At 48.0% G+C, this 14,909-nt stretch overlaps 1 protein-coding gene across 4 annotated transcripts; it reads left to right on the top strand.

Annotated features, from left to right (window-relative positions):
* Positions 1 to 4,459: 4,459 nt before the first annotated feature.
* On the top strand, positions 4,460 to 14,898 carry fgf18a (fibroblast growth factor 18a). 4 transcript variants are annotated; one of them, XM_010897476.3, is made up of 5 exons: positions 4,460 to 6,066; positions 10,369 to 10,408; positions 10,610 to 10,790; positions 12,064 to 12,170; positions 12,331 to 14,898. In XM_010897476.3, the coding sequence occupies exons 1-5, from the start codon at positions 6,035 to 6,037 to the stop codon at positions 12,598 to 12,600; spliced, it is 630 nt and encodes a 209-aa protein (XP_010895778.1). In that variant the 5' UTR covers positions 4,460 to 6,034; the 3' UTR covers positions 12,601 to 14,898. The 4 variants fall into 4 exon arrangements, with proteins under 4 accessions (XP_010895778.1, XP_010895779.1, XP_010895775.1 ...); XM_010897477.3 differs by having other exon boundaries at positions 10,613 to 10,790; XM_010897473.3 differs by having other exon boundaries at positions 4,460 to 4,718.
* The last annotated feature ends 11 nt before the right edge of the window (positions 14,899 to 14,909 follow it).

Genomic DNA, 14,909 nt, shown 5'->3' on the forward strand with positions numbered 1-14,909 from the left:
TACACAATCCCACAACCACATGCAGAGCCACGAGTCACAGACACACACACACACACACACTCACTCACACAAACACACCCCGGTCCACGCCTTATACACATAGAGCAGCCACGCGCCTCGTACACAGTAACAGACTACGTCCAAGAACCCAGTTCAGCCTGACACGGTTTGGTACATCCACCCAGAAGCCATCAGCGACTGGCCTTCCCCTGAAACTCCCTGTTACAGCATCTGAGAGCCAACGGATACCAGAGCCTGATATCTCATTCACTATTAAATACCTCTAATATTTCACTGAGGGCTGCATGATCGGGCCTTATATGGGAAGGTCTACCTACAACTGCCTCAGTATCAGGGGACGGCTGACTGTGGGAAGGGAGATCACAAACTAACCACGAAGAGGCCTTGAATTTTCATGCCAAACAATGTCTGATACGACAGTGACAATAGAGTGGGCCAAAGACCTGGGGCTGGGCCAGAAGAACCCCGCAGACACGATTCCAATCAAGCATTAAACACTTCAGCTTGAAAGTGTCAAAGAAAAGTTATTCTAGTGCTCAGCTGGTGTGTGCTTAGATACTTTTCCAACAGCAGCTGCGACGAATTCCCGGACGCGGAGCGCAAATGTTCAATATTCACAGGATTAATCTGAAGGAGAGGAGGGGAACCAGACCCCGGCCGTGTGCCACCAACATCGCTGTTAATAAAAACAATATTTCTCATTTCTCTTCATCTCTGGCGGCGCAGTATTGCACTAACGGCCTGTGTTAATTAATTCCTGGTGCCACACAGTCACAGCTGTCAGAGCTCTGATCTTCCAGACAAGTGGCGAACAGGTTCCCATTTCAAAGCCGCGGTGTTATAGACATTCCACAAGTGAAATGTATGAAAATGTTTCGTAAGTAGAGCCCCTGTCATCAAAGACGCTTTATTAAGTGTCTCATACATTTGCACTTCGGGGAACGGTTAAGACTTGGCTCATGATTAACAGAGCGTTGATATCTATCCCGGGAACTCATGTTAGGCCGATATCGCACCATCTGACCATAGGTTCAGGTATTAATAAAAACCACACACCAAGTTGTCTGAAGATCTTTCGAACTCACGCGTACGCCTACACACCCGCTTGCACACAAGCAAGAAAACACCCACCTACACACAATAACTCTAACCCTAACATTAACATTGGTGAATTGAGAACTGCCCAAATGTTCTCACTTCGCCAGACTTTCCTCACAAGAATAGTACAACAAGCACACACACACACACACACACACAAACACACACACACACACACACAAACACACACACACACACAAACACACACACACACACACACACAAACACACACACACACAGGGATAGACAGACACACAGCAATAACGCCACTGCTCCCCAAGCCCCTAAAAGAGAACCCACTCTCTTAACCAACAGCCTTTGAAAGTTAAATGTATAAGCCTGTATACAAGAACAACAAATTCCCAACTCCATGTTGGATTGCAATGTGTTTTTACCAACTGTGGAGGATCAGATGGGCCCTTGAACTAGCAACCCTGAAGGGTGATTTTATATCATGTCTGTGCCAGTTGAGCTCTGTTGCCAGAGACCACAGACAGGTGGCCTGACAATGTCTTAAAAATGATGTATATGCACTGATGGGGAAGAAGGCTCTGTGATAAGATTGGGAAAGGTCCGATTGCAAACAATTACGATACGCTGCCACGGGCAGGGGGGTTACTGTAGGCGGCCTGTTTCAGGTACCTCATTTTTACTGTAATATCGTAGTTAATTTCAAGGTGTCCCATCTAAATCCATACCTCTCATGTACACTCACCAACCACTAGGAATCAACCAAACTAGATTAACCCTTAGGTTTCACTTTCCAACCTGCACCCTAACCAAAACAATCCTCAACTCATCGCCTTCAAAAACCAAAGACTTCTCTTCCAAATGAAACACTTCACCTTCCAATCTAAACCATTTACCCTCCAAATGTACTCTAACCCCTGAACTCAGCCAGGAAAAGTCATTTTTCATCATCTTAGGATCTGCCAAGGAAATACTCCAGGCTCTATATTTAGGACAGTGAGTTTTTCAGGCCAGGTCACGTTGACAGGAAAAAACTCCTCTCTAGTGTTCTAACCTCCTCAGTGACCTTGGGGTCAGGGCAGAATGCCCTTAGATAATGAGTGCGCTGTTCAGGGATTTCTTCTAGTATGATAGAGAAAGGGCAGGCTCACGCAATGCACCCTGGGTCTTTGTCTAGGCTCTGGCAGTATTGACGAGCGCTGATCGATGTTAATTGCTAGACAGAATGGCCATATTGACGGGTCTCAGAGGAGGCAGCAGCCAACAGACCTGGATGGTTGGTTAGCAGGACATCATCGTCATCCCTGAAAGGAGAGGAAGAGGCAAAGTAGGACCTGAAACAACTCAGCATGCAGGAGCCACTGTGCCTTACACACACACACACAAAGTCCACGCACTGACGCACAAACACACACTCTCATTCACTTCAAAGAGTAGAGAGAGAAACACAAAGGCACGACGTCCATCAATGCCAAGTTTATTCAAATGAGAAAAAGGGCATATTCAAAATGAACGCCGGAGTGTGTCCCTTTGTTTGACAAGTCTGCGAGTGGGTTTTGGTGGTGGAGATTTAGATTTATGGACATAATTGGTGTGTGTGTGTGTGTGAGAGAGAGAGAGACATATACATCTATGTGAGTTGGATGAGAGGACAAGTGTGTGTGCGCCCGCGCGCCCGCGAGTGTGTATTTAAAACGTCTTAGCTGAAGATCAATAGCCAGAAGCTGCAGAGGAAAAGACATGGCCAATCAATACATCGCCTCGCTGCAGAGAGAAAAGAGAGAGAGACGGAGAAAGGGATGTGATAAAGGAGAGGGGGATAAAGAGGCTGATGGGGAAGAGAGAAAGACTTGTGTGACAGAGGAGGGGGAAAAAAAGAAAAAGTAGAAAATGCAAGGTAAAGAAATAAGCACATTTATTAGCTCTTCTATTTCAGTTGACCATGTCACTGTAGGGTTATTCATCAGCCAGGAAAAAGAGCCAGCGAAATGAACTCCCCTCGAGTCCCTGGTTCTGAAGGGCCCTTTCTGCAGTTCTCATAGTCAGTTGGATGGAGATGGTGTTGACCTAACACCAAGGATCAGGGGCATGCTGGGGCAAATGGATGCCATGTGGAACACCTGGAGCTACTGTGTGTGTCTGTGTGTGTGTGTGTGTGTCTGAGCCTGTGGTCAAGCGGGCTGTGGTTGGCCAGGTGGTTTATAAGAAGTGCCCTCCTGCCCTGGCCGGGCTAGCTGGACAGGAAGAGCAGGCTGTGGCCAGGCAGGTGCAGGGAGGGGAATAGGGCCAGTAGGAAAGGAGGCCCAGGAGCTCTTCAATTGAGCATGACTTAAAAGCCATTCAACCACAGTACCCCTACCCAGCCCAACAAAGCCACGTAGCCGCTGTCAAAAGTGTGTGTGTGTGTGCGTGTGTGTGTGAATGTGCGTGCATGTGTGTGTATGTGTGTGTGTGTAGAATAAAGTTGACAATCCTATTGCAGGCAAAGCCAAGATATTTGTCCCTGATGTACTAGGCCAATCCCCTTCTATTTCCAACAGACACAAGTGAGTGTGTGTGTGTGTGTATGAAAGGTATGGAAGGAGTGTTGTGTTGGCTTGGCTGACCGTCTGCGGTTCCGTGGCGGTGAGAGGGAGGGTTGGGAGCGCAGAGCGGGCGTTGCTGCCGAAATCCCTGAGAAATGTTCGTTTTGGATCAGAGTCCCATGCTTACATACCGCTCTCCCGCTTTTCAAGCGGACTGTCTCTCAATCTCTGTTTCATTTTCCCCTCTTACAAGTTATGAAACCAAGAGTCAAAATACATTACTTTTCACAGAGGTAATTTCTTCACTTGGAGGGCATGCTCTGCTAATCGTGTACCCCCACCGCACCACAAACATACCTATGGGTCCTGGGTGGAGGTGCCAGTGGTCAGGTTTCTTTTTCACTGAGGCGAAAAATAGAATAATCGGAGGGCAAAAGTGACTCGCACCCCTTATTCCCCAAGGTGTTGTAGAGGGAAGCGCAGCGAACCAGCACATTTAACCGTTTTTGTTGCTGTTACAGATTGTTCTACTTGCAAGAAGATATGACAACAGTGATTGGTTTCCCGTTAGCACTTTTGTTGCAGATAGTGACATTAGCAACACGGTTTTGCCGCTAGTGTAGTTGGTCGGCATCACATAGCGACTGACTAATCTCATTTTGATCCAATAAGTGTGTGTGCGTGTGTGCAAGTGGGGGAGAGAGGAGGAAACGGGGAGCTGGGGAGTGAGAGAGAGGGAGAGAGAGAGAGCAGCAGCAGCAGCAGAAGGGGGCGGCTGGTGTTGGGGTGGGAGGGGTGGATTGATCCACGGCTGTTAAACATTTTTTTCTTTTTTTTTTCTTGGAGTGAGGTTTGTGCTTGCCGACTGACTCGCCTCTCCCGTACAGCACTCACATCCACGGTAAAGACGAGCTTTTTTTGGAAGGAAAACCTTTTCATTTTTTAAAAAGCGAGGACCTACGTACACGTTGGAGCTGGAGAAAGGCGCAGCTGTGTTCTTTTTGTTTTCTCCTGTTTCCTCCCGCAACTGAATGAAAAACGAAGTCATGGAGAGAGAATGGATAGACGGTGCAGGTTCGGGGTTCGATCTGTCAATGTGATTAGGTAAACGCTGTTTAAAGTGCACAATTTCACTTTTATTTCTTTACAAAAACAGGACAAGTAGATCAGTTCTTCCTGATTGCAACCCTCAGTCCTTTCAGACATCCACACTTTGGTGCCTTTTCGGGGAAACTGCTAACTTTCTACTTAAAAAAATAAACAAAAAAGATCGGATTGCATTTTTTTCCTTTAAACATTTTAGAGGTGATGTCATCGTCCTGTGTTTTGGCTGGTATTGTGTCGGTGTTCTTGGAGAACAGCAACCAGGCAACCAGCGGCTAAGACGGCTGGGGAAGTCCGGGAAATCAGGTGCAGAGAGCGGCTGTCATTTCCGTGCTGTCGCGGGTGGCTGGGTCCGCCACCCAGTCACAGCTGTTCCCATCCTCTCTAAACCCCCCTCCCTCTCTCCCTTTCCCCTCCTCGCTTTCATTCAACTCTCTCCATCTCTCTCTGAGCTGGACCACTCCGGGCTGTCCACCACTCTATTGGACACTGTTGTTCGGTGTCCCCCGCACCAGATATTTCGTGACCCATCGTGGGTTCGCAGCCATGACCGAGCCCGCCCTACAGCAGCCGGCGCCCGCGGAGCCCCCTTCGACACGCCGACCTCACTTTCAGCCCACCCAGGTACTCCGCCTCCCGCAGCGCCTGACCTTGCCTCGCAGAAACTAGTGACCTTACCCGTGCTCCAACGTCCGTTCGGACTATCGCGCCTCCCATTCTTCTTTTGCCATCCGTGTTCCTGTCTCATTGAAATTCGTCTGTAATGTGGAATTCTCTCAAAAAAGTTGACAAAGTCGGCCTATAAGCTCTACTGTAGCATCAAAACAACAGCATCAACGTGGATTACGCAAAAGACTACAAGGAGAAAGCATCACCATTCAAATAGTTTGGAGTGGTTTCGCAATTGAAACGTGGCGGGGCTGTCGATTGAAGTGGAGTCTCGTTGAAACGTGAACGCGCTTTCACCTGTTCCTCTTCAGCCTGGAGGCGCGCAGCTGTTTGATGTCCTAACCTCTCACGGCGTTCCGGCCCTCTACGCTGCACGGGCCGCTGTGACAGCTGAGAGGTAGCACTCAGGTGCCAGTGGCACGGCCACTCAGCCCCACATCCCGCCTTGACCGCACCATAATACCCGCCCCCTCCGGGGGAACCGGGGCACACCGCCGATGCCAACGGGAGTGCCCGCTGACTCTTTGACCTTTCATCCAGAACAGCGGATTATAAACACACAAGTGAACTATCCGGACTGTCGGACCGGCTCTGATCGAGCAAGGGGACTGACTCTGGGCGAAGTTCTGTAGTGGAGAAGGGAAGCGATGCGGTCCCTTTTCTCCACGCTGGCTGTCTTGTAAGTTCGTTTAACAACTAATTTATCAAGAATGTAATTGATAATTTAGGACAACATATGTTTGATTCCTCTAGCATTTGTATTGTCTTATTTAGTCTCTGAACATGTAGTCAAGGCAGTTGTTTAAGATAATATTTTAAGGTCTCATCTTTCCTCATTTGTCACCATAGAAACAACTCAAGTAAAATCAGGTAGTGATGGGACCCTTATTCAGGTCATTGGGGCAGGGTTTGCTTATTATTGCTGGTGTTGTTGATGTTGATCAATTCAAATGGACCTCCTTACAACACAGCAATTGCATTGAATCATACACTATATACACTATCACAAACTTTCATTGGATCTTTGTCTTCAACAATATCTAATGGAGTAGGAAAATGCTGAGAGGCTTGCCGACTGTAGCTATGTGAAAGGATACGGAATGAAAGGGCCTGAGGTTGGCTATTTGAGGTGTGTCCTGTTTAAAAGCCATGGATTTATTTGTCTTTCTTTGTGTCGGCTATACTTTTCCCAGATGGCAGTCATCTCTCCAGATACTTCTCATTCCTCAGTTCAGACAACCTGTACAGAGTATGTGGTTCCTCTCTCTGTCGCTTTCTTTTTCTTATCCCCCCCCCCGTCTCCTTGGGAGAGGGAAATATGCCAACAATTAGTTTGAGATGAAGAGACTATTCTATGCAACTCTCCAACCCCTCCTTGACATTATCTTCTCCTCTGCTATCCAGTCTCTGCTTTAAATGTCCCATCCCTCGCTGAGACCCCAGCCTCCTACACACGTTACACCTACGATCATTAGGATATTAGCTTGCCTGGCTATTTCCTGCTCTACACTAACACAGACATAGGTTCAATGGTCTAGACTCTGAGCTACTGCTCCATGCTGGAGCCTAGTTCATCTCTGACCACAGTTCAACAGCCAGGCCTATACTGTGGCGCTGCTCCATACAGCAGCCCGCTGCCACTCTAACCACTGCTCCACACTGGGGCCTATTACTACTTTAACCACCACTGAGACTTACTTGTCTGCTTTTTAAACCACAACTCCGCTCTGAGGCCTACTGCTGCACGATGAGGCCTACCACCATAACCAATGCTCAACACGGAGGCCCTCTAACTCAACCACTGCTCAATTCTGGGACCCACATCCTAGACTACTGCTCCACGCTGGTGCTTCGGCCTGAAGCCCATTATTCCTTAAGGTCTCCTTCACATGGGAGACCTTCATATACGCTGGTTTATGATGTCAGCTTCATGCTTGTTTTGGCGAAGGTCCAAAGGGTAACCAGGCTTTCCCTCTGTACCTCTTCTAAAACGAAACCTCCCTCTCATCTCTCTTTTACTCTCTAGTTTTGTTATTCTCATTTTCTCCTCTCTCAATTTCTCCGCGTTCTCCTCTCTCAATTTCTCCGCGTTCTCCTCTCTCCCTTTCTCCGCTTTCTCCTCTCTCCCTTTCTCCCCTTTCTCCTCTCTCCCTTTCTCCGCTTTCTCCTCTCTCCTCTCTGCCTGTTTCTTCCCTCTCTCCCTTCCTCTCTCCTCTGTCCCTCCTTTCTCTCCTCTGTCCCTCTCTCCTCTAACTCTTCTGTCTGCTGCTGGCGTACCGAGTGTGTCTGTGGTCTAGGAAGAGAGGTAGAATCCAGAAACGAAGCACTTTCTCCTCCGCAGTAGTGATGTTTTAACAGCTGAGAGTCCTCACAATGCCCAGACACCACCAGTTTTTGAGCTGTGCAGGCAGAATGCAGCTTTGGTTCCCCTGGTGTCTGCATCTATTAGAGGTCCCTATGAGAAGATAAACCAGCGAGGGGAAAGATCATCAGTACTGGAGTAGTTTGGCTTGGTGTATGTTTGGTTTGGTGTGTGTTTGGCTTTGTGTGTGTTTGGTTTGGTGTGGTTTGTTGAATGTGGCCTGAGTGAGTGAAGAGTGAGGTACATGTGTAAGAGAATGCATTGGTGGATGGGCGGCCAGAATCCTCTTCGTTCTGTCTGTGAAACAGTTTCTGCCTCAGGAAGTAGGAACAGACACCCAGCCACAGTGTATGCCTAGTTGGAGTACCAGGCTTCTATCTCTGTTTTCGTTTTCACCTCCTCTTTTCCCACACACTCTCTCCTTTTTACTCTCCCCACAGTGCATCTGTCTTTGTTTTACTCCAGGTGTCAACTGCAGAGTTAGAGTTAGGTGCACACACACACATGCACACACACACACACATTATACACACACCTGGCATACATCTGCACATCTGTGTGTGTGAGAGGCCATGCCAATGTGGGGGAGTCCCCTCTGTCCCTACACACAGAGCAGGGGAGTGGAGAGATTGATAGGACGGATCTAGGATGAGAGATTTGGCAGGACAAACAGAGCAACAGATATTAACTTCAATATTAAGTCGGTCTTGATAAGAGCATTCGCTAATTTACTGAAATTTTAAATGTAAATGTCAGTTTGTCAGCACTTCACTTAAGTTCGCCTCACCGCCATAGTGTGTGTATAGAGCGAGGGAGGGAGAGAGATGAGGAGAGGGAGAGATGGAGAGAAAGGGAGAAGGAGAGAGAGAGGAAGATGGAGAGAGAGAGGAAGATGGAGAGAGAGGAGAACACGTGTGTGTGTGTTCTACTTCTCCATAACATCCGTCTACAGCCACACCATTTGGCATCTGCTCAGCTGACAGCCTCCACACACATGCACACACACATGCACACACACACACGGACACACACACACGTCATCTTCTGGCTTCTTCCACCATGGCACAGTCCAGTCATGTAGGGGTCAAGAGGTGTTTGAGTGAAAGATGTGGGCAGAGTGTTTCCCGGCTTCTGGCTTTGAAGGATCGCTGGTGGAGGAACACATGGAGGCTCTAGGGCTGTCGTTTCTACCTCTCCCTGGACGTCTGTCTGGCATGTCGCCGGGCCAACAACACCCTGTTCTGTGACTAATCACCCCCCCAGAGAGAGAGAGATGGAGAGAGAAAGTGAGCACAAGAGACAGAGAGTGGGAGAGAGAATGATCTTAAGGGGAAGAGAGAGAACAAAAGCTAGAGTCTGAGGCTCTGAGCAGTGTAATGAATCATATCTAGTTCCTTGAATCCAAAGAGAAAGATGAAGACATCCTGAAATGTGTAACAAATACTGTACCTGGGGTTGAATGTTCCTCATCCAAAGGTGTGGCCAACCTTAGGTGGAGAAGGAGGAGGTGTGGCTAACCTTAAGTCGATAAGGAGGAGGTGTGGCCAACCTTAGGTGGATAAGTGGGGGGTGTGGCTAACCTTAAGTCGATAAGGAGGAGGTGTGGCCAACCGAAGGTAGATAAGTGGGGGGTGTGGCTAACCTTAGGTTAATAAGGAGAAGGTGTGGCCAACCTTAGGTGGATAAGTAGAAGGTGTGGCTAACCTTAAGTCGATAAGGAGGAGGTGTGGCCAACCTTAGGGGGATAAGGAGGATGTGTGGCCAACCTTAGGGGGAAAAGGAGGAGGTGTGGCCAAACTTGGTGGGATGAGGAGGAGCTGTGGCCAAAGTTAGGGGGAAATTGAAGAGCAATTGGACGTGTGCAGTTTTTCTGACAGAGGACCTGTAGAATACAGGTGCCTTTAGAGACAGAGGTGGATGAATGTCGTACACATCGCCAGTGACAGGAAACATCTACAGCCAGTGTAATGAGTGTAAGGGACAGTTGTCAGTGGAAACAGGCCTACTGGACTGGGCTATGATCAGACAGAGGGCACCCAGGAACAGAGATGAAAGACCACAGAACCTCAATGGGTTGCATGGTGGCTCCAATAATTCAGTCAACTGAAGGTTACTGATTTACATCTTGACGATTTACATCATCCTTTCGAAATACAGAAGGAGAACTATGAACAAGACCAATTCAGAGAGAGGTCCCAATCAGTTAACTACACAAGGCTAAATACAAGCAACCTTTACTTTTAAAGATACTGCATAAAACAAATGATGTCAGAAGGTAATGCTTTCCATGCCTCCACAAGATGATGCTGCTGATAAACCCCTTCCGAGGTCAAGGGTCAAGGCTGGTGGTTCAGCTGGTCTCAGAGCAAGGATGATTTAATTTTCGGAATCCAGTGACTTGCTGGCTCTTTTCTGTGGCCGGGGTTGTGACATTCCATTAAAACAGAATGGAACGGTGAGGGAGCTTTGTGAATTTGTTTGACCCCCGAAGACCAAAGAAGCTCTGTGATAGTGCTAGAACATGTCTCAGTGTTGTAGGAAAGACCAGGCAGATGGAAGGAAAGAATCACTCAGAGACATGCGGATGCCCTTTAACCTGAACATGTTGTTTCTCTCCAGATGTATCCAGATGTTGCTGGTGATGTGTAATCCACTGCAGGTGAGTACAAGGTGTATGCAGAGTAAGGCATAGATGGCCCATTTGAGATGGCCCATTGTGGTCCTTCCCCTATCATTCACCCAGGCATGAAGACGGGGGAACAACAGGAAACGTAGTCCATGTGTATTTTAAATATGGTCCTAGTTCAGTGTCTGTTGGCGTGTGCTTATGGATGTCGGTTGGCCCTGTGTGTGTGCGCAGCAGGTCTTCGCCATGGATGGGGTTAACTTCAGCGTGCACGTGGAGAACCAGACCCGGGTGAGAGACGCTATGAGCCGGCGGCAACACCGGGTCTACCAGCTCTATAGCCGTACCAGCGGCAAACACGTCCAAGTGCTGGGAAGACGCATCAGCGCCCGCGGAGAGGATGGAGACAAATATGGTAAGACACAAACACACACACACACACACACACATGGAGACAGACAGACACACACACACACTCACTCAGTTCTCGGGCCTTGGCGGGGGGCCACAGGGCTTGTCACAGGAGCACAAAGACCTCATCGACTGACTACTGACTCAATGATTCACCAGAGAGACATGGTGAGAAAAGAAAGAGGGAGAGAAAGAAAATAGAGAAGGAGAGAGAGAGAAAAGAAAGAGAGGGGAGCGAGGGAAGGGCATAGCAGGTAGAGTGTTAGAAACTCATCCCCTCCATCGATCTATCTATTGATTCGTCATCCTCCCTGTTGTCTCCTCCGGGTTTAAAACAGCAGGCTCTCCCGCCCGCCCTCCCCCATCCCTCCCCCATCCCTCCCTCCCTTCCCCCTCTCTCTGTCTGCAATGATGCCTAACCCATTCTTAAACTACAGAGGATCAATGCAAGAAAAAAAAAGGGCCAGTATTAACGCGGGTGTTCATATTCCTCTGTGTAGACGACCGGGGTTCATGTCAGCAGCCCTCCCATTCACAACCATGCTATTCCCAAACACAGCACCTCCAGCCAGCATCGCTGCTGCTCCAGGGGCAGAGCTGTTCAAGACAAATGGTTCTGTAAGGGGGGGGGGGGGGGGGGGGGCAAAGGCAGTCAAGCATTGTGAGACCCTTTACTGCCAACAGAGAAAAAGGGGGAGAACAGGGAACCAAGGGAGGGCTGGAGGTGTAAATGTGGGGAGAGAGAGAGAGGATGGAAGAGTCAAAAGGAGAAAGAGAGGGGGGAATATTGATTTCTTGTGACCCCTTTGTTGACTAAGGTCATGTAGGAACCATTTTAGGGATTTATTTTTTAAACGGGCACAAGCGCTCTCTGAAGACATGGAGTCAGGGCAGTGTTATTGCAGGAGAAGGATTATAATACACACTGAATCAGATTTTTCTGTGTTCAATAATGAACACACACCTCACAATGTTCAAACAACAGTCCTGTGGTCTTCTCTCTACATATTCCTCTACTAGTTGTTCTTTGTGCTAGCTGTGGCATGTCAGGCTGTCCGTGTGTCTTTTTTTACCAGCCCCATTTGTAATGACGGTGCTCACTGACTTCCAACCATCTGCTCACCCAAATTTCGGCATGCCCTTCGCCTTGTCTGTGATTTGTCTGTAAGATGAATTGACGCTGTAGGTCTTCTGTCGATTCAATCCGTTTTTCAACTCGGCCTGTCTGTGTCTGTGGCTCTAATGTCTGTCTGTCCCTTTGTCTGTCCCTTCACAAGCCCAGCTCGTAGTGGAGGCTGACACCTTTGGTAGCCAGGTGAGAATCCGCGGCAAAGAGACCAACTTCTACCTGTGCATGAATCGCCGTGGCAAGCTGGTGGGAAAGGTGAGACTACTGATCCCTCAAACAATTACAGCTCATAGGCAGTTTTGAAGTGTTCATTGAGAATAACTGAGTTAAGAATAACTGGGTTCAAATGGATTGCTGACCTGTTTCTCTTCCCTCCTTTCTTTGTCTGTGTGTGTTCATACCTCCGTTTTCTCAGAAGGCCAGTAATAAAAGTGAAGATTGCGTGTTTGTGGAGAAGGTTCTGGAGAACCACTACACAGCGCTGATGTCGGCACGCTATTCTGGCTGGTACGTGGGCTTCACTAAGCGGGGGCGGCCTCGCCGAGGCCCCCACACATTGCCCAATCAGCAGGACGTCCACTTTATGAAGCGCTTCCCGCCTGGGGAGTACCCCGAAACCACACCGTTCCGCTTTACAACTGTCAACAAGAGGAGCAAGAGGGTCCGTGCCACCGGACCCCGCTAGCAGCTACTTCTAACCCTCCATCCACTGCCCGCTGTACCTGCTTACCGACTAACCTCTGATGGAAGTCCTTCCTCTGGACTTTAAAACAACTAACTGGCCAAGTGGCCAATTAGTGCCATTGGACCCATCCACTGCAACTGTATCTGAAGTCATTCCATATTGGACGAGTGCTACACCCACAATTTTGACCGACAGGCCCAAACTAACGCTTCCCACTACTGAGAAAATATGTACTGTCCTCTGGACTCTGACTGGTGGGCCAACTAACTGGGATAGTGCCGCGGTTACACCAACTCATTTTACATTTGGCCTGGCTGGCTGTCACTGCCCCACGCTCCAGCTCCTCTGTCCACTGACTGAAGGCAACTAGCTCAACCCTAACTCTGATATCACAGCTAGCCTGTCGACCTGGCCAACTCTATAACAAGGCCTTGAAAAGTAGCTTTCAGGCTTTCCACCTCGTGTGGGCCTTTTTTTCCCTTTCAATCCCCAAGCTTGAACTTAATGGTTCGATTGCACTATCTCTTAGACTTGGCCAGTTAAGCTCTGCTTTAGAAAAACCTACAAAAACCAGGCACATGGCTGGTTTAGTGCAAACAACTGTGTTAAAGTAAACCTGACGAATATGTTAAAAGAAAAAATTTGTCATGTTTTCCTGGAACTAAACGTGTGAACTAATTTTGAGTGTTAGCATGTAGCTACTGCTTAAGTCTCACAGGCTCGGACGGTAGCTAACTGGCACTGTCCAGAACTAGACTATACCCACTAATCGACGAAAGGACAGGGAGAGGATGGACAGGCAGGGGGACGGAGGAACCACGCGAGAGCGTGGTGCAACACGTGGTGGAACAGGATAGCCACAGGACGTTAGTGGTGGAGTCAAGCCACAGGAACACCAGCAGAACAGACTCACTGCTTTGACACACTTCTCTGTCTCAGCCGTTTGGCAAGGAGAATCTGCGAGGCCCGGGTTAAATGAATTAATTGAAAGAATGTGAATGTATGTACAGTATATGTGTGTATGTGTGTGTTTAGAGTACCAAAGACCATTTGTGAAGCTGTTTAGGGGGAATGTGGAGAGAGACTAGAGGCCTCAGTTAGCACTCTATAACATCCCCCAACATCTCACTCAAAGGACTGAAGCTTTAAGAACTGGAATGTAAAAAGCTGCACCAAAAAACAAATCTAACAAGCACCAAAGACAACTGGAGACCAGTGACATGACACCTCCCTAAATCCCACCCCCAGGACAAAATACTCTCTTCTTATAGGGCCAGAGGGTGATGACGTGTGGGAGGTTGCCTTCTCTTCATATTAGCATTGCTATAGAAACGACCCAGGGGATGATGCTCCTGTGCGAATCCATGGATACAGAATGCTGCTACCAGGACATTCAGTGGTAAACCAAAGTCTCATACACAAAATATTAAAGGGAACAATTTATTAAAAGTTATATATATAAAGATGACAAAAAAACGAAAATAGCGATCTTACTATGATTGTTACTATAATTGTTGTTATTATAAAATTATTTCACTTATTTATTTCAGATCTGTGTGCAGCGGTCTTTCTAAAGTCAGTAAATCTTACAGAATCATGTCTCCTGTGTCATTTAAACTGTCCATACACAGTTAAATCACCCTTCGTGACCATCACTCAAAAATATTTACTTATGCTTCCTTATCATCTGCCATTTTGCTAATTATTTTCCAGGACAGGTCAGTTCTTCCCCTTCTCAGATGTTATATTTTCTTTGGGGCGGCAAAGCTTCCTTTTTTGGAAATGTATTAATGACAACATATATGCCCCAATTTCCTGAACAAAGACAATATTTCCTACTCTACCAACCAATATGTCAGGCCGTAGGCCCGCTATGCTTCTGCAAAGCTGCAGAATCCCAGTGGTCATTCCTGCGCTCAATCCCATGACATGCCTACACCTGCCGTAACCACACCAACAGTTCAGCACTCCCGCAAGGTTTCACCGTACTGTCACTCCAGTACGGCTGTGACTGTAAGAGTCCACTTGACTTGTTCCTCTTGGGTTCTATACTTCAGCCTCCTACGTCCCTCTTTCCTTTGGCCTCCTAACAGTCACTCAATCTCCTTAGTTTCAGAAGTTTGATATTAAGGGAACCCCCTCAAACCCACCCCACAAAACAGATCAGTGAAGAGATGTTGCTGCCAAATGAACCAATCACATCCACAGACGGCAGATCCGAGCTGACTCAGAGGGAAAAAGGGCTGTATCCGAGGATTCCGAGACAGGGGCAGGAGAGCGAGGAATCCGAACTGTGTGTGTGTGTGTGG

This window comes from Esox lucius, chromosome 4 (genome assembly GCF_011004845.1).
Source record: "Esox lucius isolate fEsoLuc1 chromosome 4, fEsoLuc1.pri, whole genome shotgun sequence".
Classification (NCBI taxonomy): Eukaryota; Metazoa; Chordata; class Actinopteri; order Esociformes; family Esocidae; genus Esox; species Esox lucius.